This window comes from Fusarium musae, chromosome 8, assembly GCF_019915245.1.
Source record: "Fusarium musae strain F31 chromosome 8, whole genome shotgun sequence".
Lineage (NCBI taxonomy): Eukaryota > Fungi > Ascomycota > Sordariomycetes > Hypocreales > Nectriaceae > Fusarium > Fusarium musae.
This window is the reverse complement of record NC_058394.1, coordinates 2371702-2394581: the sequence shown is the minus strand read 5'-3', so window position 1 is coordinate 2394581 and position 22880 is coordinate 2371702. Positions and strand designations below refer to the sequence as shown.

The 22880-nt window shown below is 48.0% G+C and overlaps 10 protein-coding genes across 10 annotated transcripts; 5 read left to right on the top strand and 5 right to left on the bottom strand.

Moving 5' to 3' along the window:
- Window positions 1-127: 127 nt before the first annotated feature.
- Window positions 128-2059, bottom strand: J7337_011020 (uncharacterized protein; the record flags this gene model as incomplete). The annotated part of the gene is made up of 6 exons (XM_044828571.1): window positions 128-151; window positions 418-1036; window positions 1084-1442; window positions 1497-1594; window positions 1656-1754; window positions 1804-2059. 6 exons carry the CDS (start codon window positions 2057-2059, stop codon window positions 128-130), a joined length of 1455 nt encoding a protein of 484 aa, XP_044677125.1.
- Window positions 2060-2604: 545 nt separating this feature from the next.
- J7337_011019 (uncharacterized protein) lies at window positions 2605-4164 on the top strand (the record flags this gene model as incomplete). The annotated part of the gene is made up of 8 exons (XM_044828570.1): window positions 2605-2685; window positions 2741-2782; window positions 3106-3124; window positions 3170-3292; window positions 3345-3367; window positions 3412-3449; window positions 3506-4063; window positions 4116-4164. 8 exons carry the CDS (start codon window positions 2605-2607, stop codon window positions 4162-4164), a joined length of 933 nt encoding a protein of 310 aa, XP_044677124.1.
- Window positions 4165-6786: 2622 nt separating this feature from the next.
- On the top strand, window positions 6787-7429 carry J7337_011018 (uncharacterized protein; the record flags this gene model as incomplete). Its single annotated transcript, XM_044828569.1, has 2 exons — window positions 6787-6954; window positions 7001-7429. The coding sequence occupies 2 exons, from the start codon at window positions 6787-6789 to the stop codon at window positions 7427-7429; spliced, it is 597 nt and encodes a 198-aa protein (XP_044677123.1).
- Window positions 7430-9035: 1606 nt separating this feature from the next.
- J7337_011017 (uncharacterized protein) lies at window positions 9036-9892 on the top strand (the record flags this gene model as incomplete). The annotated part of the gene is made up of 2 exons (XM_044828568.1): window positions 9036-9394; window positions 9445-9892. The coding sequence occupies 2 exons, from the start codon at window positions 9036-9038 to the stop codon at window positions 9890-9892; spliced, it is 807 nt and encodes a 268-aa protein (XP_044677122.1).
- A 544-nt stretch (window positions 9893-10436) lies between these two features.
- Window positions 10437-12143, bottom strand: J7337_011016 (uncharacterized protein; the record flags this gene model as incomplete). The annotated part of the gene is made up of 1 exon (XM_044828567.1): window positions 10437-12143. One exon carries the CDS (start codon window positions 12141-12143, stop codon window positions 10437-10439), a length of 1707 nt encoding a protein of 568 aa, XP_044677121.1.
- Window positions 12144-12509: 366 nt separating this feature from the next.
- J7337_011015 (uncharacterized protein) lies at window positions 12510-13412 on the bottom strand (the record flags this gene model as incomplete). The annotated part of the gene is made up of 2 exons (XM_044828566.1): window positions 12510-13086; window positions 13162-13412. The coding sequence occupies 2 exons, from the start codon at window positions 13410-13412 to the stop codon at window positions 12510-12512; spliced, it is 828 nt and encodes a 275-aa protein (XP_044677120.1).
- Window positions 13413-14491: 1079 nt separating this feature from the next.
- On the bottom strand, window positions 14492-15391 carry J7337_011014 (uncharacterized protein; the record flags this gene model as incomplete). Its single annotated transcript, XM_044828565.1, has 1 exon — window positions 14492-15391. The coding sequence occupies one exon, from the start codon at window positions 15389-15391 to the stop codon at window positions 14492-14494; it is 900 nt and encodes a 299-aa protein (XP_044677119.1).
- Window positions 15392-16423: 1032 nt separating this feature from the next.
- Window positions 16424-17065, top strand: J7337_011013 (uncharacterized protein; the record flags this gene model as incomplete). The annotated part of the gene is made up of 1 exon (XM_044828564.1): window positions 16424-17065. The coding sequence occupies one exon, from the start codon at window positions 16424-16426 to the stop codon at window positions 17063-17065; it is 642 nt and encodes a 213-aa protein (XP_044677118.1).
- A 3139-nt stretch (window positions 17066-20204) lies between these two features.
- Window positions 20205-20587, bottom strand: J7337_011012 (uncharacterized protein; the record flags this gene model as incomplete). Its single annotated transcript, XM_044828563.1, has 3 exons — window positions 20205-20327; window positions 20377-20503; window positions 20550-20587. The coding sequence occupies 3 exons, from the start codon at window positions 20585-20587 to the stop codon at window positions 20205-20207; spliced, it is 288 nt and encodes a 95-aa protein (XP_044677117.1).
- Window positions 20588-21822: 1235 nt separating this feature from the next.
- On the top strand, window positions 21823-22422 carry J7337_011011 (uncharacterized protein; the record flags this gene model as incomplete). The annotated part of the gene is made up of 1 exon (XM_044828562.1): window positions 21823-22422. The coding sequence occupies one exon, from the start codon at window positions 21823-21825 to the stop codon at window positions 22420-22422; it is 600 nt and encodes a 199-aa protein (XP_044677116.1).
- Window positions 22423-22880: the final 458 nt, after the last annotated feature.

Genomic DNA, 22880 nt, shown 5'->3' with positions numbered 1-22880 from the left:
ATAATGGCAGAAAAAGCACATCAGGGTAAACGAATTCACTATCATACTCTTCAAATAATCTTAAACTAGGTATATTGACTTTGCATGCGGTATAATATGGTTAACAGTTTTGAGCGTGATGAACAGATTAATGATCAACTCCAATGCTACCCTATTATCAATTAGGACCATGTTATCTTTACGTAGATTGGTCTCCTTAAGCCCCCCGTCGTGTAATGCGAACAGGGAAATCTTCAATTAGCCAGATTCCCTGCCTCACCAGTCAGTAATCACTATGTCAAATTGGAACAGGCAGCTTACAGCGTTCATGATATGAAGAGGTCTTTCAGGACGAGTCATACAAAAGTCAAATCGTCGCAACAGCTGTCAAGCATAATTAATTTCAAGCCTTATCAACATCATGCAGTGGAAACTCACCTCAACAAAGATCTTATTCAGCTCAATAAATGCGACAGGTTTACCAAGACACTGATACTTTCCGGTCGAGAACACAAGACTGACAACCTCAGCCATAGCTTCATATTTCGCGGGATCCGCATTGATCCATCGCTCAGGCGAAAAGAGACTTGCATCTTGACCAAAGATCTCCTTGGAGTGATAAACAGCAAATGGCGATTGTCCGATCTGTGTACCTCCGGGGATGAACTTTCCATCTATCTCATCGCCTTGGGGAGGAACCTGCTTGAATAGTGGCCCAGCTGCGGGAGCTTTTATGCGAAGACCTTCTTGAATAACTGCCTGGAGATAGGGAAGCTTTCTGGCTTCAGCGTCAGTGATGGGTGATGAGATACTTCCAGCCTTGATGGCGTCGTCGATTTCTTTCTGCAGTTTGAGATACATGATGGGATTGCTTAGAAGGCTGAGCATTATGAGGCGGATGGTAGTCGCCGAGGTATCACTTCCAGCGACGACGTTGAGAAGGGATTCTCTGGAAGCTTCTTCTTGAGTTAGGCCGTGACGAATGAAAGAACCGAGCATGTCTGGACGCGACTCGGCACCTGGCGCAAACCGTTCCGCGACCTTCTTGTTCGCAACGCTACAATTGTCAGCTTCCTACAGACTCTCGACACAGACAAGACTCACCCAATGAAGGCACCAAACCCAAGTTTGTCACTCTCCTTGGGCAACGCGCCACTAAAGAGCTTCGAGTGTAGCAGCGACACGAGCGATGGGATGTTCGCCATGACCAACGTGACAGGGAAGTAAGACTTTGTGATCTTGATGAAGTCAAAGACATCATCGTCTTGCTCGATATAGCCAAATCCTTGACCAAATGCAAGATCGCTGATGACATCCAGAGTGAAGAACTGGATCTTTTGCGCAAAGTCTACTGGGCGGTAGTCTTGATTTGTCGAGAGATACTTTGCTTCTAGGAGGTTGATGAGCTTGGCGATATGTTCGTCGATAGTGCGCTCAAGAGACTCGTTTTCTTTGCCAGAGTACTAGGTCTAGTGTTCAGCTCCATTTCACGGTAGTAGATCTATCAGAGGACTTACACCAGCGGCCATCTTGTTGCGTAGCTTTGCATGGGCGTCGTCATCTCTCATTGAGAAGAGGTTATCCTTTCCGGGCTCGAAACGGAGAGCATTGTACCCTGTCCTCAACAGTCAGTTCATCATTAGATCTGCCATGAACTGGAGATGATAAGAGCTTACAAGGTCCTCTCGTGTAAGCAGAGCGGCTTGACATCATGCGCTTGAGAAGCTTGGGATCATCCGTAGCCAGCTCATTTGGTCCAATGCGCACGAGAGATCCTGAAAGTAAAGTCAGCTACTTCTTTCTAAGACAAAATTCAGTTCATACCATATTTCTCATTGGCTTGTTGAATCGCATAAGGTTGAATCCCCTTGAAGGATTGTCTCACCATCCAAGCTTTGGAGAACCCCGCCCAAAATGGGCCGGGAACATGTGATAGTCGGTACCAAGTACGCAACGTGTCAGCTACGAAGAGAACCACTAGCCCGAGGACTGCTGTGGCAATGACGGCCCGAGGATGTTTGGCAACGGCTTGCCAGACATCGCGCAGAAAGCCTGCAGAGGTATCGCTTTCACCGCTCATAATGAATGGTGCTCGAGCAGTGCATCGAACCGTGATGAGCGGGCGAAAGAAAAGAAACCATTTCGTTCAGGAGCAATTGACTAATCAGACTAATCAGCCGACGACGCCGTTGGAGATCGAGATACCCTGTAACGCCGCAGGTCTTTATCGGACTTTGTCCAATCAGATCATGTTGATTTGAAGGTGCATGAACGCTATCGACCTTGACGTTGATAAAAACCACTCATATCAGGCAGTACAGCCCCTCTAACATCCCTACGAACAGTCAGTGCATCAGTCAGTTAGGGGAGCTGTACCGCCAACAGCGGACCAAGACCCCAAAATGATATGATTTGGACGGGATGGCACATCTCGGAAGCCATCCCCGCCCGAGTCAATTGGCGGAACATCAGTAACGCCACGTTCCGATCCAGAAAAGCCCATCACGCTACACAAGGCACGGGCCGGCACAAGAAAATAAAGAAAGAGGGGGGCGTTGCTTTCGATCGATTAATTCTCCATGATCCACAGTTCAATCACACTCTGTAACTTTGGCCCCATCGACGATGGCACTTCAAGAGTCTCAGCACGAGGGTAACTCTCCGCTCCCAGACTCGGAGCCTGTTATCCAGATCCAAGATGCTATCGTAAGAAATTAATTCTTTGTCTGTGCATAAGCGGGGTCTGATTTGACGTGCATAGGCTGCAAGTGACGACGACGATGCCGACTCCTCAATTGGCGAGGTATGTTTCAATGACTCGCTTTTTTCATGGGTCACTCTACACTTTGACAGGGCCTCAAAATGACGTATTTTGACTTTTGACAACGTGTAGGAAGTAGAGCCGTCGGTCGTTTCGATCTCTTCGAGTATTTTGGCTTATCGACAGGAAAATGGTCGAAGTTATCATGCTTTGAGTAGCGGGAGTACGTTAATCTCATGCCGATCAGATGAATAAAACTGACATGTCAAGAATATGTCCTACCGAATGACGAAGTAGGTTTGATCAACAGATTGAATACCGAATTGGGTTTTTTGCATGAAAGAGGGTTACTGACTGAATGAAAGGAAGAGAATGAAAGACTGGGTATGCCGGAACTTGTAATTGTCAGAGCAATGCTGATATGACTAGACTTGCAACACGAGCTTTACGTTCGAACGCTCGATGGTGAGCTCGCTGTATGTCCCAAAGCGAAAGGCGCGAATCGTGTCCTCGACATGGGAACAGGCACTGGCTCATGGGCAATTGACTACGGTAAGCCGTGTTGCAATTTATGCACTGACATCAAGCGCTAACATTTTTCCAGCTGATGCAAATCCTGAAGCAGAGGTAACTAAATCGTTGTCGCGTAGCTTCAATTACTGACTTTATAGGTCATCGGCGTTGACCTAAGCCCAATCCAGCCAGCTCTGTACGCAAAGCCTCTGGCACCCTACCGCGTGATGAAATACTGACATCCCATCTTAGCGTTCCACCAAACGTGAGCTTCGAAATAGACGACCTCGAGAAAGAATGGACCTGGACCAAGAAATTCGACTTCATCTTCGCCCGTATGATGCTCGGCTGCTTCACCGACTTTCCCCAAATCATCAAAGTCGCTTTCGACAACCTCGAGCCCGGCGGCTATCTCGAGCTCCAGGATATGTCACTCCCCGCGCGCTCCGACGACGGAACCCTCCACCCAGAAAGCTATCTCTCCAAGTGGTGCAGATCCTGCTTCGAAGCTGGTCAGAACCTTGGCCGTCCTGTATTTCCGACAACAGAGTATAAGAACTACCTCGCTGCTGCGGGGTTCATTGATATCGTCGAGGTTCAACAGAAGTGGCCGACGAATCCATGGCCGAGAGATAAGAAGTTCAAAGAGCTGGGGGCGTGGGCTTGCGCAAACATCGCCGGTGGCTTGGATGGCTTGTCGTTGGCGTATTTCACGAGGGGGCTTGGGTGGTCGACTGAGGAGACGAGGGTGTTTTGTGCGCATGTGAGAAAGGATTTGCAGAACCCCAGGATCCATGCTTATTGGCCAATGTAAGTGCCGACTGAATCTGATTCAATGATGTGACGCTGACTTTATGATTAGCTACTTTGTCTATGGTAGAAAGCCCCTTACGCCTGCAGGATCCCCATAAGATCCGTATGCACGGCTTGACTGTGATATGACAGAATCGGCTATCGGTAGCGTAACGAAACTGATGAGAATATGAATTGCTACAATAAGAGAGACTTTGCACAATGAACGATTTGGTGATGTTCCTTACCTCTCCTTTTCTTTCAGTGGCCAGCCCAGTCAGTTTTCACTGTGTATGACGCGTTTCAAAGCGGGAGGCCGACCATTGACGGCTACCCCCATCACATTTGGTAGCATGTAGACGGCACTTGGGACACGCTCTCGAGCTTTGGCTATCGGTTTAAAGGCTTCTCCTTTTCACATCATAAGACGAATCAATGAACCCTGGATTCTTCCCCTATCCATCCCGCAGAGTTCATCATCTATCAAGACGAAAAGTTCAAAGTAAGGCTTGTAAATACTACAAAGGCGCTCGAACGGATTCAAGTCTAATATATAATCATAGAGTTTACCGAAGTAATGAAGCTTGGATCTACTGTCGCTGTTGTCGCGTTGTTCTTTTCCGGTGCATCTGCTGGGCCGCAGGCATATGCCGCCTGTCAAGCCGGCTGCTCTGCCATTGTCATGGCTTGCTATGGAGCGGCTGGTGTTATTTGGGGAACCAGCTTCAGCGCAACCGCTTCGCCGACCATTATCGCCTGCAATAAAGCGTTTGGAACTTGCTCAGCGGTTTGTGCGAAGGTCGCTTTGTTTGCGCCTACGCCCTGATTTCGCGGCATAGAATGAGGAAGCTTAGCTTTGGTAACGCAGTAACCAATCAATAATACATTCATCTGTTAGTGCTTCCCTGCTGAATCGCATTTATCTACTTATCAACGTGCCAAACGTGGACTGAGTGGGCAGTGCATGGAGTGAGGCAGCCACTGATGAGGATGTCAGCCTCATGTTTACGTGACGTGATCTTATGCGGGAGGCCGACCACTTACCCCGCCGCTGATAAAGTCAATAAGGAATGATCTCAAAAACTTTGAGAACCTTCAGAAATGTAAACCTCTGAAATCGATCGTCTTATACGAACGAAAAGAATACGAATACCCTCCCTTCCAACAACACAGAGCATTAAGAACTACGACGTACACGCGCCATCACAGCGATCTAAGAAATGAAGCCCCTCCATCTCCTTGTCACTATCACCTCTTTTTCGACGACCGTCGTCGCAGGTCCGATCGCGTATGGCGTCTGTCAGGCGGGATGCGCTTCTGTCGCGATGGCTTGCTATGCTGCTGGCGGCGCGACCTGGGGAGCTACCGCTGGAGCGACGGCTCCCGCTACGATTGCAGCCTGTAACAGCGCATTCGGAGTCTGTTCTGCTGCTTGTGCTCAGACAGCTCTGATTGCTCCTACACCATGATTTTGAAGTTGGAGGAAGTCACTGGGAAGGGTATTTGCTGTTGGGAGTTTGCGAATCGACAACATTGCTTTATGTGCCTGAGGTGATTTGTGCTACTCGAAGGGATGGAAGGAGCAGGACGGGAAGGAATGCCTATATTGGGGGAAACGGATGGTTTACCGCGGGTTTGAAGTCGCTTCCATCTCGGGGTTGATCAACTCATTACCGCTTATGGCAGGTCAACAGACAGGCAGCAGCGTTACAAGAATGTCACTCTATATTCTGATTACGATGTCATATGAATGGGAGAATATGCTTGATTGAGGAATACAAGCCAAGACATTCGTGCTTACCATGTCGTGAAGGTAGTGTGTAGATTGGCCAGCTTTACCGGGACTGAAGCCCCAAACCGGCGGTTAAGCTCGGATCCACCCTGCCATCCCCAGTTTAGACAAATGTACGAGAGCTACAATTCAAGATCGCCGTCCGGTCTAGAAAACATCAAAGACTATAAATGACATACAGAAAATCTCATCTCCACGACAGACGGCCCCAAGTTCGACTCATACCCTGACAACTCATCGTCAACGCCAGTTGGGGCTATCGTTGGTGGTGTAGTCGGCGGAGTTGCTGCTATAGTGGCTATTGTTGGCCTTTGGCTATGGATGCGCCGTCACAAGAGAAAAGCCAGCAAACATCCTTCACAAAACAGCGTTGAGGGAGCCACGAAGCAATGGGGCAAGGCTGAGCTTCCAGGCGACTGTTCAAAGCAGAACGGGTTACAAGAGTTGGACAGCAGCCAAGCTACTGCTGAGTTACCGGCAGCTACTTCACCATCGGGTAAGGTCCCATATCTCGGTTGTTTTCTTGTTCTTATTTTCCCAGTTCGACATTAATGATTTATTTGCTCTTTTTGGCAACACCTACCAGGAGCATGCATACACTCGCTTCCAGGCTTCATTTGGAGCTCCTTCTTACCTAGGTTTACTTTTTCTGGCTTATCATGTTTTTGGTTACGAAGTTCGTTAGCTTAAGTATGGCTAGTACAAATCAGATTTCTCTAGATGTAATTGTGACTCAATCGACAGTATTTCCGTCCGGTGAACACCGTTTCCGACAACAATATAGTGCTCTTGACTATCAATACTCGTAATATCTCTTGTGGAGTACAGTGCTTAGTGGGTCTAAGCCCGGTACCGGAGTTAGGTAAGATCGCTTAGCCGGGTGAATCATACCTGTCAGCCAGTCAAGACAAAGTTTCATAACAAAGATATCAGTTGTTTGAACATCGCCATGACTGAAATCAACCTCATCACTGGCAATGCTAATAAGATAGCCGATATCAAGGCTATCCTCGCCTCCTCCGGAATTACCGTTCGCAATCAATCTCTTGATTTGCCTGAGATACAAGGATCGATCGAGGAAATCACAATCGCAAAATGTCGCGCAGCTGCAGAGATGGTGAGATGCTTCCACATATCGCGATTTAAGCTGACACATTTGGCAGGTCGGTGGTCCAGTCGTCGTAGATGATACAGCTCTTTGCTTCAATGCGATGAACGGCATGCCAGGCCCTTACATAAAATTCTTCCTCGAGGCCTTGGGACCGGAAAAGCTACATTTATTACTAGCTGGCTTCTCAGACAAAAGCGCTGAAGCAGTGGCGACGATAGGATACTGCAAAGGTCCTGGCCATGAGCCTGTGCTGTTTCAAGGACGAATTGATGGGACGATTGTACCAGCGAGAGGCGTGATGCGATATGGGTGGCAAACGTGCTTTCGACCTGACGGAATGGGTCTGACATTGGCGGAGATGCCAGATGAAGAGAAGCATAAGATATCACATCTGGGGATAGCTTTGCAGAAGTTTACTACGTGGCTGACTGAGAACAAGTTTTCCGTAGATGCCTCGATGAATGACAGAAACCCACAATAAGAACGCTAAATGCCTGCTCAAGACTCATGTAGTCGGAAGTGCTTAGCCAGTCTCTCTTCTACTTCATCATGTCAATCCCATAACCTGGATCAAGGATACCCCTTCATGTGTAAGGTAGTTTTGTCGCAAAAGACTGGTCTGTTTACGAGGTTTTTCTTGAGGTCCATGAGGATGAAGAGCTGATGACAGCGCTGGAAATTGCCTTTCACTCTTTCAATACATCCATCAACCAGAAATTCTCCAGAGACATCTCGCTATCAACATTTCCAGCATATCAAGACCTGATTCCCCTTTTCCCCGTTCATCATATTGCGGGCTTCTTTGTTCAACATTAGAATTCTTCGAGTTGCACCTTTACTTTTATCATGGGAACTACTGCAAACTGCGTTATCGATCTAAGAAAAGCCGAGAGTTACCCTGAAGCATGCACCTCAGTCGGCTCGGACCCCACGACTGATCCTGGTTCAATCACAGCCCTGTGGGCATTCTCTATCAGCGCTTACTGTCAGTTTCGTGCCCGCTTACTCTAATTTCATCATCAACGCTTATTTTTATCGCGATGAATTTACGTATAGTTATCGAAGCTTCACTGGCTGGTGATTTGATGACTCCCTCAAGACTCTTTGAGCCTAAGGAGGAAACCAAATATTAGACGAGGTAATAAACATGATCTCATGATAGAAACAATTGTCGCATGATTCATTCTCAACTACATCTACGTGCAAATCTCCAGCCTCCGCCAGCCGTGGCGTGGACTGATTCCCTGGATCTCAACCCTTGCCAGGCTCTCATAAAGATGCTCTCCATCCCCCACAGCCCCCAATATGTTTCTCATCATCCATCATGACCCGTTCTCATTTAACCGCGCTGATCAAAGTAACATCCCCCACCGCACAAACCACCACCCGACCAAAGTATCTCTCAACATGAAACCTAGAGCTGACATTCTGTCATCCGCCACCAAAAACAAGGCTGGTTTCACCAAAAACGCCTCACAGCCCCCAAACAACATCACGAGCATGCTTCCGAGAATAACACTAGCCAAATCCTACACGTTTCAAGGAAAAGCTTACCCCCGAGATTAAAATAGGTCCGGAAGACATTTGACTGGTCAGATCTGCGATCGTCGTGGCTAAGCAGATAAGATCCGCTAAGCTTAAAATTAAGGCACGGGTGCGAAATTCGTGTGATTGGTCTGAGCTGCTGCTGCGCCTTGGCGGTTTGGGCGTTTAGTTGCAACGAGCTGAACTGGTGCATGAAATTCATGTATGCAGTGAGATCATCGAAATAGATTTGGCTTCGTTTATTGGCTGAGATGTTGAATCCTACTCGTATAACGAATCCTTCACGGCCCGTTTCATTTTTGGAGGATGAGATGAGAAATGGTTGTTTGATGTCATGATGGGCTTCAACTTGCATGAGGGCATTCTGATCGTGGCTTATCAATCTCCTTATAGATCACGTATATAAGACATCATCTGCCTTCACAAGTCTACTTTCTCATCTCATCATCACTCCATCAATTCACAACACTCTCTACTCTCTACCCTCTTCCTTCAACTTCAACTTTCCGTTGTCTTTACAACTTCATCTTGTTTTCACCATCATGCACGCTTTCACCCTTGCAACCGTCCTCGCCGGTGCTCTCACCGTTGAAGCCGGACCCCTCAAGCTTGCCAAGCGAGTTCTCATGGGCCGTCTCGACGACGGAGCTCACGAGATCGAGCACAAGTTCCAGCCCGTCACCGATTTTGACACAGACGGCTGCTACTATACTTCCGCCATCGACAAGGACGGCAACACCAACCGCGGTCTCAGCCAGAAGGACGTTTACTTCAAGGGTCCTGCTGCTGACTGCCGTGAGCCAAACCGTCTGGAGAACAACAACGTTTACAGCCGAAAGCGCTGCAACAATGGTTGGTGTGCTATTATGTATGAGTACTACTTTGAGAAGGACCAGTCTTCGTAAGTTCACTTGGCCATCTTCATAACATCATTGTCTAATCAAGTTTCAGTTGGGGTACCATCAACGCTGCTGGCGGCGGTAACGGCCACACTCACGACTGGGAGAACATCGTCGTATTCGTCCAGGGCGAAGACGTCAAGCGTGTCGCCCCCTCATGCCACGGAGGCTACGAACACGCCACCAACACTCCCCGTCTAGACGGCCAGCGCGCCAAGGTCGTCTACCACAAGGACGGCGGCTTCACCCACTGCTGGCGCATGGCCAACGAGGCCGATGACGACATTGAGAACTACACCGGCCAGTGGTTCATCGGCAACCTTGTTGGCTGGGATAACTGGCCTGTTGTCAACGGCCGATCTCTTCGAGACTACCTCTATGATGCATGGAATGGTGGTGTTGGTCCTAAGTTCTGGGACAAGGATGATAGCTTTACTAAGAAGCTCGGTGAGGCTGCTGGTGATCAGTGCCCTGGCTTTGATCCCTCCAAGGACGAGTAGGGCCGTGTTCTTGTAGTCGAGATATAGACTTCAGAGATTTTTTTCTTTTATTTTTTCCGCTGCTAGGGTTTTCATATGGTCGGGTGCATTTCAATACAATACAGAGACTTCGGAGTATTCATTATTTACGTAGCAATTCGATTGACCTGCATTTTTTGACCCCTAAACCCTATCGCTTTCGGCTACTTGCAAACTACTAGTCGGCATGCCAAAAAGCCCGTAAGGTTCTTGACTGATATCATATAATCCCAGAACCTCGCTTCGCCAAGCGTAGCGTTGAAGAATTGATTTGCATCTTCTTCACGAAGAGCGACGACATCGTCTAGTTTCTACCGTCCTACGTAATGTCGATAATATATGGTCCGTTTTTATGAGCCCCAGAGCTGAAGTATCGAAACGAGAACCGTGCTTGCCAGAAGACCTTGGTTTGATGAATCGATGACATAAAGACTCGCCCAGTGTAGTGGTAGTCCATGTGGTATCGACACCATACTCCGTTCCTCTTATGCAGAGAGAATAGCCAACTCGAATTTTAATACCTATTTTAACTATCTGATTCTGCTAACTCTAGCATTAGTAACATATCATTGTCGCCTCGCTCTTTAGCATATGCTAGCGCTGTCTTCCCCTTGTTATCTGACAGAGCGAGGTCGATAGCTCCTCTTTCCAACAAGACCTTCACAATCTGACTGTCCCCTTTCTCGGCGGCGTAAGATAGAGCCGTGCGGCTACTTGAGTCCTGTGCGTTTGCATCCGCGCCAAAGTCTAGCAGGCGCCGAACAATTTGTTTGTGTCCAGCAGCAGCGGCGTATGACAATGGAGTGCGATTTGTCTGGCCTCGCATGTCCGGGTCTGAACCGTTTTCCACTAGTAGGCATAAAATTTGGTCAAAACCACCGAGTGCAGCGGCTTGTAGTGCATTCACCTCTGCTTCGCGCTGTTTGTCTTTCCCCTTCGAATCTAGTGCAGCCACGCTTGGCTGAAGTGCACACCCAGAGAAGCACAGCATGCGAACAATGTCTGTATGGCCTGCAGCTGCAGCCACGTCAAGGGGAGTCCTCCCACGTATATCGTTAACGTCCATGACGGCTCCCGCTTGTAACAGTGCTTCAACGACACGGCTATGACCCATTTCTGCACCAATGAAGAGTGCGGTCCGACCTTTTGCGTCGTTGGCTTCAGAGTCTGCCCCAATACTCAGAAGCCTTGAAATCAGCGGAGCCTGATCTTGAACCACGGCATGGTGAAGGGCCGTCATTTTCTCGTCACCGTCGGTTGCTGTGACGTCAGCTCCCATTTCGAAGAGCCGCAATACCTCCCGGGCAGAACCTTGCCGTGCGGCTTCTAACATCGCCCCGTCGAGACCCTTGAAATCGCTGTGGCCGATCAAAACCTCAACAATGTCAAAGTCGCCTTGCGCTGCTGCCAAACGGACTGTCTCTTCAGCGACCTCCACTTTTCCAATTTCCAAAAGCCGATATACTATTTCCAGATGGCCTCCTTGGACCGCCGTCTTCAAAAGCCCTTGAGCTTCTTCTTCAACAACGTTATGTGGTACAAAATGTAGCAACATTTCAAAAAGATCATATTGCCCACTTAATACGGCGTGATGCAGCGGAGACCTATTGTTTCTATCCTTAATATCCATCCTGGCGCCTGCTTGGACTAGCATGGCACAAAACGACAGGTGACCCCTTCCGGCCGCGACGTGAAGAGCTGTTCTCCCCCACGAGTCTTGGTTATCGATATTCTCGGTAAGACTCGATGAAATCAGTTCACGCTGCAGTGCTAACTCAAGTCCGAAATACGCTGTTATGTGTGTTGTCGTAAAGTCTGTGGGGAACTGTTTGACGTCTTGGTCGTTATGTGGTTTTCCCCCGACGTGCATAAGCTGCACAAGGGAGTCCAAGCGTCGAGTATCTTTCAAAGCATCAAAGACCTGTTCGAGTCTCTTATAGAAGTCACCTCTCTGTTGAATGTGGAATTCCCAGCTCTCAGCTACATAGAGAGCTATGGGCATGTCTGACAGCCGTTGCTTGTAAGCCTCAACGGTTCCACATGGCCCAAGCTTGAGTTCAGGGGCCTTAATGCAAGCGATACAACACACAACCACATAATATGGATTTTGTATCTCCGGAGTATCCTTCAGGTTTCTGTTTTTAGCGAAGAGGTTCCCAAGTGAATGATGTGATAACTTGATGATATCCTGAGCCTGTTCGGTTGTGATCAGCCCCATACAGACTTCCTCCATTATTGAAATAGGAGGCGTCCTGTCCTGATCAAAAACAGAGTGTGAGATTTCAGTGTTGGTGTTGATAGATACCGCCTGTTGAAGCTCTGATAAGGTTAACGATCGGGTGGATGTTGTGAGCCAAGTAAGGATTCTTGATGCGAGTTCAACCCGGCTAGGATGTTGTTCTTTTATCCTGGAGAGAAGAAGCCTGTACATGTCTTCAAGATCTGCTGGAGAGCTGTTCAAGTATTCTTTTATTTCGGCTCGGCACGTCAGCTGAAGAAGCTGTTCCATCTGAAGACCTGTCCATACAAAACTAACAAGATGGTCAGTACCTCGGCACAGAACACGCTGTCTTAAGAACTAATAGTTGGCCAGCGTGGCTCACCTTCCATTGGATCGTGGCCCAATTACATCTTCGGCTTCCCTCGAGAGATTGTCTCCCATCATCCTTGCAAGTCTCGGGTTCTCCTTGAGGAAAGTCTTGAAGTATTGTCGGATATCTTTGTTGTTTCTCTCTGTGATTTCTATATTCAGCTGGCCTTCGAAGAAATTATGAAACTCCAGCCATGGCCGGGAGGCGACAACCAAGCGACAGGAAGACTCCAAGACCCTTTCAAGTAACCTAAGTAAGTCTTGGATGTCGCTACACTCGTCTAACCCGTCCATACAAATGGTGACGGATTTGAACTCTCGTGACAAAGTCAGGAATGCAGATGTGACTTCGTTCAGGTTGAAGGGAGAGGACCCAGATTCTGTTCCTGTCCTTAGTTGGATATACGATTCCAAGAAGCTTGAAATTGAGCTTGGAAGCTTAATGTCCTTCGAAAGAAGCTGTCCAAGAAGACTCGATAAGGCATCTCGTGCAGTGTCCTTGCGGCTTGCCTCAAAGTAAAAGTAGACAACGACGTCTTTCTTCGACTTTGAGGCCCGTCCAAGTGCCCACTCAATAATAGTCGACCTAATTCTAAGTCTCAATTCACGTCCTAAAAGTCATGGTGCCTTCAAAGTGGACTGCGTGGGTTGGGCTACTTACATGAGGACCGACTTGCCTGAACCAGGCTGACCCGAGATCCAGAGAACTTGAGAGTCAAACCCTTTCCCGTCTTTCCAGGAAATAAACTCGTTGGAATTCAGCACCCACTTCCCTGTGTCCTCATAGCGAACTCTTACTAGCTCCTGTTGCTTTGTGTCAAAGCCCTGATCGGCGCCTAAAAGTTGGAACGGATTATCATTGTTGCCCAACGAGTTGGGAAGCCTGTTCTTGAGAGTTGCTAGATCCTCCATGGCTTTTTGAGCTTCAACAGTTCTCTGTTTAAGAGACTCCTGACTCTTTAGTAAGTTCGTGGAAAGGCGTCTTAACAGTATTTAGCTAAGGTGTTTCTCAAGTCCTTTCACTCATCGTCGCAGAACGGGCTGTGCACTCACAAGAGAATAACTGATTGCAGTGTTGACAAGGTTCTTTCTACGCTCCCGATGACTTGTTCAATCTCTACGTCTCTTCTTATTTTCCATAACTGCTGCAGCTTTGACCGTGAAGACCACCTAGCAACCACCTCCAGCTCTCTAGAAGCGGTAGCCAAGGCATGCGACAGTGTTCCCGTGAGTTCGGGATCATCATGGATGATACTTTTGGCGTCCTGGAAGTGTGGGAGAATTCGCAGTGCCCTTTCAATTCTCTCAATATCAGCGCGCCTGTTTCCCCCCTTTTGAAGAGATCTCAAATGATGCAAAGACTGTGAGATTGCTTGAATCAAGCCGATGCAGGAACTTGCGGCCGCAATTGGGTCCATGATGTTGAGTAGGTGGCCGAAACTTTGAAACTGCCTTGAGATGTGTGCGTACACAATGAAGGGAGATCTGATGGTTAGCTTCGGAAGAACAACTAGGTGCCTGAGGCAAAGAAAAAGAGGCGCAGGGATCTCCCAGTTCGTAAGTACCAAATGTGCGGAGGTGCAGGAAATGGCTTGGGGATGGATAGGCAGAAAACAAGAACACGTCGCCCTGCAGAAATTGATGACAAGGTGGTGCGTTATCCGACGCCTGTTGCACTGTTCGGACACACTGTAGACACACGACACACGACAAGATTGGTTGAGTAATTTCACCACTCCAGCGACTTTGAGTAGAATTTGCGGGAACTGAGTAATAGAGAGCATTCACGAGCCTTGCCTTCGTCGATCTTAGGAAGTTTATGTAGAACAAAATAAGGACTGGCTGAGCTCACAATGGGCTTCCTGGCGAGGCGATGAATTATTCTTAGCTAGTGGCTGACCGTTAAATCTTCAATTACAGGATGTGATGATTGTCTATATGTGTAGACATGGAACGATGCTCAAACATGGCATGGCATGCTTCTGTCTCAATCAACCTTTACCCACGTCCAACCCCCAAATCCAAGCATATTCCTTATCAATACCCTCCATCGTCGCAATGCGGCCCAAAGATTGTTTGTTCACTGCCTTATCCTCGAAAGAAGGCAGAATGTCCGTCGCCTCTGGGTTGAAATGCACAGGGTCGTCCACGTTCTTTGGCACCCCGGTGAAATCCTTCCAAGCCTGGGACAGGTTATACTTCCATCCTCCATCAAATTCTGTGATCTCGAAGATGCCGTCGAACTTTGCGTTGTTTTGGCGTCGAATCAGAATGGCTGTACGAAAGACTGGAGTCACGCCTGAGTCCTTTTTGTGGTTTTGGGCAAACCGCCAGTAAACAGCCTCCCGGCGACGCTCGTCATTGTTATAGTCATGCCAGGAAACAACTTTCTCGAAATACTGCTGCTTGTATGTTGATTTGTGCGTTCTTTTGAGGTTGATTGCAGCCTTAGCTCCAGCTCCTTCCCCTCCCAAGTCCCCGCCTATCTCGTTCCCTTCCTCCTCTTCAGCCTCAAGTTCGTTCCACTCGCGCATATAGGGGCCGCGTGCGACAATGTTGGGACTAGATACCTTTCCATCTTCTCCTACATCAGTGTTGACGAATTTCCATCGAATGGCGATCGACTTCAGGCGATGATCATCCTTTATGCAGACAAACTCGCAGCGGAAAACCAGCAGCGTGGTTGGGGTTGGGTCGTCCTCACTCCAGATTCCATGAATGCAAGTTTCCAGTTGAACGTATCGGGTAAATGAGGTGTCTTTCCAGCTGGTAATCACGGATCTTTGGTCCTCGTCATCGACATTGTAAGTCTTTCCATCACCGTCTCCCTCATCAGGGACTTGGATATTTCCCATCAAAGGGTTTTCTGCGAGCTCCTCCTGAGATGGCATAATCTCTATTGGTGAAAGATCAATGGGAAATAGTTAGAGAATGAACCTTTTAGAGACTGCGCGTGTCAGATGCAACCATGGTCATAAAGTCGCCCAGGAAAAACTAAAAATTCGGGCCTGCTGTGCTAAGCACTGAACTCTCGGCCCATGGGAATAGAGCTTGAAGCCTCACACTGTGCTACGAGCTTGCTTGCATATTGGACTCAAGGCCGCAGCGCCAAGGGCGGGCTGCCCGGCTTGACCTCTAAATCCCACACATAATCACATACAGATGCTCTGTTCATGTCCAATAGAACTTTCGCCTCGCGTACCTTTCTTTGCTTGAGCGCCCAGGTAAAGCCGACTTCTTCCGGTCTTACTCGGAGCTGAAAAGTGCATCAAGCTGAAAACAGAACCTCATGCATGATAAACATAATCTCGAGCCAGGATTGGTCATTGAGAGGTTGAAAATCAGGCTTAGGTGCGGGGTTCATCTCGGAGTCGGTGACCCAGAAAGAACGACGATCACACGCTGTGTGAGCGAAGCTCCCTTTGGCATAATCAGATATCGGTACCTTTGCATTTCTGTCATCGATACACAGTAAAGGTATGGAAATGTTCAATCCACCGAGCAGAAAAAGAAGCTTCCCATTGAGAGGAACTCGATCCCTACACGAGACACCGAAACCGAAACCGGGATTCAAGGAAGAACTGCAAACGTCCCTCAAAGACCAAAATGAACAACTTTTTGAAGAAGTGCTGAATCGTCGTGGGAATCTAACTCCTGACAGTTTTCACGATATCTTTGTTTGTTTGCTAGACAGTATACCAGACAACAGCATGAAATGGGTCCAGCGACTGCTCAGCATATTTCAACATAGCACTAAACGGGATTTCCTAGACCATGAGATCAACATCATTGGCCGCAACGCCATTGAAAATGATAGCGATTCTCGTGATAGAGTTGCCTTGTCCTTGAGAATCTGCGAAGCACTCTTGATTGAGACTGGGAGCTTGATTAAGGGACACCACCACATGACAAATCGAAATATCATGCATATTGCCGCCCAGCACAATGCCTATATCATTGTGGAGGAGATGAGGAAGAAATTGCCATTAGATAAGTTGAAAAGACTGATATTAGAAGGGGACAAGAACAAAAAGTCGGCGATAGAGATTGCCATCGAACAAGGACACGTTAAAACTCTCGACGAAATGGTCAGGGACGATAAGGCTATACTTGACCAGACCAAAGGCGGGAAGACTGTCCTTGCAAAGACCGCCATCAAGCAAAAACACCTCCATGTTCTTGAGTATCTTGTCCAAAACGACATACAGGCAATCACCATGGAAGTTATTAGTCAAGCAGTCAATGAAGGATCCATTCGAATTTTCCAATTTCTGGTAAAACTGCGTCCCTCCCTATTGGAACAGGACGATTGCTGCTTACTCCATGAAGCAGTGGAGCGCAAACAACTTGGCATAGTCAAGAGACTTGTCAAACTGCGGCCAAACTTGGTCAGCGGATATAGGAAGGATCCCACTGACTCAACTGCGCTGCCACGACCAGTTTTATCATACACAGATCAGTCAGATGAGGGAAAGGAAATATACGACTATCTCCTCCCTGTCATCATCGAAAGGAGCGAGGTGTCTGATATCCGCCAACATCTCTTAGGATTATCTAGTAACTAGGCCCCACCCTTGACGGCAGCAAAGCCAGCATACTAAGTACAAGAAGACAGGGAGTTGTGCCTCGACCTATCTCTATGGAAGGATGATGAAAGAACGCTAGATGGGTTCCTCACCTCCGCCCTTACAAGTCTACAGGAGAAACGGACGACCATGAATGGAGAAGAAGATGAGCTAAACCCAGAAATTATATCCACGATTCAGTCAGTGCTCCACAAAAGAAACATAGCCCTCGAAGATTCTGAGAAAAACGACGAATTCCGCTCGACCATCAAAAACATTCAGCAAAGTATTGAGGGTTACGTGAATCGCCAGAAGCATTTAAATAGTCATCAATCTACGAAGCAGCCCCCCTGCTTCGGTATCGACTTCGAAAGGATATTAAAGTATGTGCAGCTGCCCATATTGCCCACGTCGGCATGTCATGGCAAGCCTCCTGTCAATCTAATTCTTGACTGGCTCTACGAGTGTAAAGGCGTGAGACGAATATTTCAAGTGCGCGTTGACGATTCACAAAACAAGCCACATAGTGAGGAAGACATAGAGAAGTCTCTGCGGAAATTTCGAGTTACAACTCTGGATTGGCGTCGTACAGATTTATCTGCATATGCCATTTACCGAGCTGCCCCTCAAGTCAAAGAGCTTCACTTGTACTCCAGTGGTAACCTCGGTTCTCTGGACCATTGGCTAGGGCAGAACGGCCTTTGTCGACTAAAGAAAGTACTGTTACCACTTCTTCATTGGTGCATTATCCATACTAACAGTTCGCAGCTCGAAGCGATCCACATCACCATCTTAACTGTACGAAATTCAGTTGTCTCACTGAAACCTGAATTGACCTGTCAAGTATCTCTAAGACTAACGTATTTCACAGGACAATCTATCAGGCAAGCGAGTCGATCAGTGCATTCGGAAGCTTTACATAGGATTGCAAAGGCTTTATCATGGCCATGCTTCTATGCTGCTCAGCCTTCCTTGCAGAAGGGCGAGCAAGACTTGCAAGCACTTTTACGCAAGGGGGCGGGCGAGGCAATTTTGGGTAACTTCACACACGAGAACAACACTCAAAAGACAGGGACCAAAACTTCCCAAGCCCCTTCCTATGACATTTCCCACAGAAAGAAACCTGTTATTCCCAGGCCCACAAGCAATGAAAAGAGCAACCATTGACACTATGTCCTGGTCTAGTCCAGGACCAGCGTCAAAGGTACCAATCTCAAGCACAGAATTGTAAGTCAGTTCCTCTTTCCGGAAACTATGGTCTAACATGGGAAGCAAACGAAAACCTGTCAGGATAGCAAGCTTGCAATACTTCCTTCCATTTTATATCGATGGGCATGTGTCACGACACAGTAGCTCTGGAAAGAGTGAGACAAGAACAAAGGTCGCTATTCTAGACACGGGCATTGGCTCAATCTTTTTCCCGGGGTCCGAACGAAAAGTCACCGGACGAAGCTTTGTAACGAATTCCCTGCCTGAGAGAGAGTTAGAAAGCCCATGGTGGATTTCAAGCGACCCCCACGGATCCCAAATGGCCAATATCATCGCGCAGCTTGACCCCACGTGCGAATTGGTCATTTGCAAGGTTGCTGAGAAGCGAAATTCTTTTCACATCAGTTCGGTTACCAATGTATGTTTTACTCTTTACAGCTATCCGTACTTTCTGGTTCTTTCCGAGTATTAGATACCTGATATCTTAACTAGGCTATTAAATGGGCACTGCAACAGCAAGTCGACATCATCAACTGCAGTTTTGTACTATACGGGAACAGCAACGAACTATTCCAGGCCATGGAAGACGCTGACGCCAAGGGCACCGCTATCATTTGCAGCACGGCTGATAGAGGTCATATTCAACAAGTTGTTTGGCCGGCATGGTACAACAAGAATAAACAACTAAGCAACATCTTTCCAACAGCTCCATGCAATGACTTTGGAAGGATAACAGAGTATGGAACTGAAAAGACATCTGACTACCTTCTCCCAGGTGTCGACATCGATGCTTCTGGACCTGGGTCGAGCCTTTCTGACCCAGTATCCGGGAGCTCGGTGGCAACAGCAATGGCAAGCGGAATCGCTTCTGTCATCGTCGGCTGTTGTAGACTCTCCACGCAACTAGCAGCGAATCAGAGACCGAAACATTGTATTAGGACTGTTTTCGAAAGAATGTGTGCTTTGGATGTAGTCAACGATAGCGGGCCCAGGCGGTTAGTCCCTACGCGGGTTTTCCCTGAGCGACCACCTCCCCTTACCGGAGAAAAAGCAGAGTCAGATTATGACTTGGGATCAAAGTCCCTAGCCACGTGGCTTACCTTTTTCTTTGTGCGTAAACGTAAGTGATTTTGACTTTATTTTGAAATTAGACTGAACATTAATTCCCTACAGATCTCCAGTCAACTCGTCGGGATGCAGGAGTTGGAAGCCGTGCTATATCATGAAGTTACTTATAACTAGATAGAAGAGCCTCTTTTTGGCTTTAGTTATGTCATTACTGATGCTAAGACCGATTTGATCGCATTAATCAGGTTGACACCCACTAATGTCAATTTTCATTGCTATTTTCTCTCAAAAAGCGATTCGTGATTTAATGGGAATAGCAAGACTTCGTCACCTGTGTTCGCAGACTGGACCTTAGCCGTGTAGGCGGCAGTCAACCCCATGTTAAATAGTAGTCCCCGTTACCATCAACAATTGACATGCTCGCTTCACTTCACGAACGGCCCTACTCCTCTAGGCAGTCATCCGTGACCTTATATTTCTAGTATTCTTTCCGTACCTGTTTCCAATACTAGAAAAACTTCAGCATCTAAGTATACACGCAATACCATTCACCGTTCTATAGCCGATATTAGCTATGTGAAAACACCGATTGGTCTGGAAGAATGTCGCCGCTATTCACCAACACATCAGGTGTCCCTAAGTTTCAGTGCCTTAAAACGTTCTGATAGTTCAAGCATTGCGTATAGTATAAATTCAATGGCAAAGTTCTTGCCATAAGCTCATAGCAGGACTAAGAAGAGTGCTACATAGTTTCTAAAGTAACAAGAAGCCATGTGAATGTTGGCAGGCAGAAAAGAACAAATCACGCGATCTCCATTCCGAGCCAAAGAAGCACTGATCCCAAAGATTGGCATCAGTCAGCTTAGTGCCAGCACTTGCCCCAAGCATCATCCCTGTTGCCGCCAAAGTTGATATCCCAAGCCTGCTTGCAGGTCGTCTCCCAGGGAGCACCGTCGATACCGCGGCCGTAGCCCTTGTCAACGCACTGCATAATCAGTTTGCATGGTCTGTGAGTCCATGAACTGGGTACTTACGGAGTAGCCGTCCCAGTGGGTGTGAGGCTGGTTGGAGCCCCAGAGGGCACAGGCAGCCTGGCCGAGATCCTGTCTGTATGTGCCGCGGACGGTGCAGCCACAGTTGTGGTGAATATCGGCCATAGCGCTGGTGGGTCAGATTTGGTTGTTGCGGGAGGGAGCGGATGACTTACGCGCCGAAGAAAAGGATGATGAGGCTGAGAGTATTCATTTTGGATGGGATGTTTGAGTCTTGAGGACTGGGAGCTGTAGAACTTGCTGTAGTGGTGTTGCAGGTGATGAGAGTGGTGAGTTGCAAAAGAGGCTGGGAAAGTTGATCATTTTATATCTCAGAGTCTCCCAAGCAGTTCTACCTCATGCTTCAGCAACCGTCTTGTCAGGCAACTGGCGAACCTCGTTCGCACGGATAGCGGGTCGGCTCATGGAAGTTACCACTATCCGACTTCATCATGACTGAAGCAATTGCCGAACAGGAAGTCTCACATTCGGCTCATCGGTATCATAAGTTTCACCTCCCAAACTTAGATTCTCGTGAAGCCATCCGTATCTTAGCCTATAAGCATTGAATGAGATACGATGTTCTATACGCGGATAATAGAGTTCAATGAAGATAGTCCTGTCTATCCCCTGACATAGCGTGATGTATTCAGGTTCGTGTTTAAATGCGAGCCTGTCATTGGTTATGATGCAAGGCACCGCCTCAGTGGGGGGGAATATGCAGGCAATGAAATCCTACAAACCTTCTTCGCATTAGAAAAAGCTTGTTTCGTATATATCACCAGGGGCCGTTGTATTGGCGACGGGGCCATCGCAACGTGCCGTCGCTGGCAGCGGCCCGCAAAGCATACCAAAACGAAGCCCACGTGGGGGTTCGGTGTGAGGTTATTTGCCCAATCGAACACCGAGCACGACTCCCATAACTGACCTATAGCAGCGGCCCAATCACAAGCATGGACTTCTTGCACGGGTGAAACTGTCAAAGCGGATCTAATAATATGCAATATTCCAAAAAGGAACAAAGGAACATCAGACTATACTCACTTCATCGGCTCATCTTATACCGGCAGATGATAGTGAGAGTCAAACCTCCAGTCTATTTCAGATGAGGATAGAAGCGAGGAAGATCAACTCGTGTTCTGTTTGTGGATTGAGAGATATCATGGGTTATTTTCGAGTCAGTAGTGTGTGAACTGCCGAAAGCCGAGGCCGACGATGAGTGAGTTCATGAATGTCATGATGGAGATGAGAAGTCTCCAGGCTGTGAGAAACTCACCGGTAGTTGAGAACTTGTCGAGTATCAAGTTCGGCAACGGTGATGAGGACATCGTGGACGACAGGAACTATTTAAGACGGCGTTCATGTCCACATTGCCAGCTCACTCAACCATCATAACATCTTCATTCATACCCAAGCTCACTTCTTAACTCTCAAAAAAAGTCCTTGACAATGGCTCGCTTCATTCTCATCCTCGCCGCCCTGGCCACCGCTGCCTTCGCCAGCACTACCCCCAACAAGGCCCTCGAAAAGACCCCCTTCAAGGTCACAGAGGTCACCTACAAAGTTGGCGAGGTCCCGCATTGCATCACACTCTCTCATCTCCAAGCCCTCGGCCATACCTTCACCAGCCTCAATGGCACCGGTGACTACAAGCTCCCTGAGATCCCAAGCACCTACATCAACGATCCCACCGCTTGCATCCCCGAGTCCCTCTTCGACCAGTACTTTGAGCCCATCGTCGCCATCTCCAAGGAGCAGAACCTTCTCGAGTCCTTTGACGCTGAGAAGGTTCACAGCCGTGATCTTGAGGTTCGCGCTCGCAACTGTCCTCAGATCAAGGATGCTACTCTTGGCCGCGTTCACTCTTGGAGCTGCGATAGTGCGCCTCATCCTAGCTCTTGCCGATCTTGCGCCAACTTTTCTTCTATCAACTTCGTGGCTGCTTGTGTTGCTTGTGCGGCTAAGGCTAATCAGGAGAGTATCTTCTGCTGTGCTGCTGCGGCTACTACCTTTGCTACCTACTACTCTCAGGTCTGCCTTGAGAAGTAGGCCTGCCAGTTCTCTTTGTGCGGTCCAAAGGGGGGAGAGGGGATGTCTTACTGTAGTCGCTCGTTTGGCTGAGGATGGTTGATGTTTGTCTGATGTTCTCCTGATATTAGTTGTCTGCAGCTGTGGGGTTTGGGCGAGTCTCTCCTCTATTCCCGTTCAGTCCTTAGGTATAGCTTTCTGGTAGTATCGCCACGTTGTCTCCCAGACAGCTGGTGCTTTAAATTGAATTGCTTGTTTTCCGAATATGTCGATGATACACCGCGATTCGTTCCACGTCTAGAAAGCAATAATGAGACCGGAGATGTCAGTCAAATAGATAAAAAGTAATAGATTACTCAGATAATCATGGCCGGCTCACCCCAGAAGAATCATTGCCAAGACTAACAGCATTCACATCCCTGTCGGCGTGTCAGCCTGACGGATACCTGACCAATCGCATCAAGGCAAAGGTCAGATTT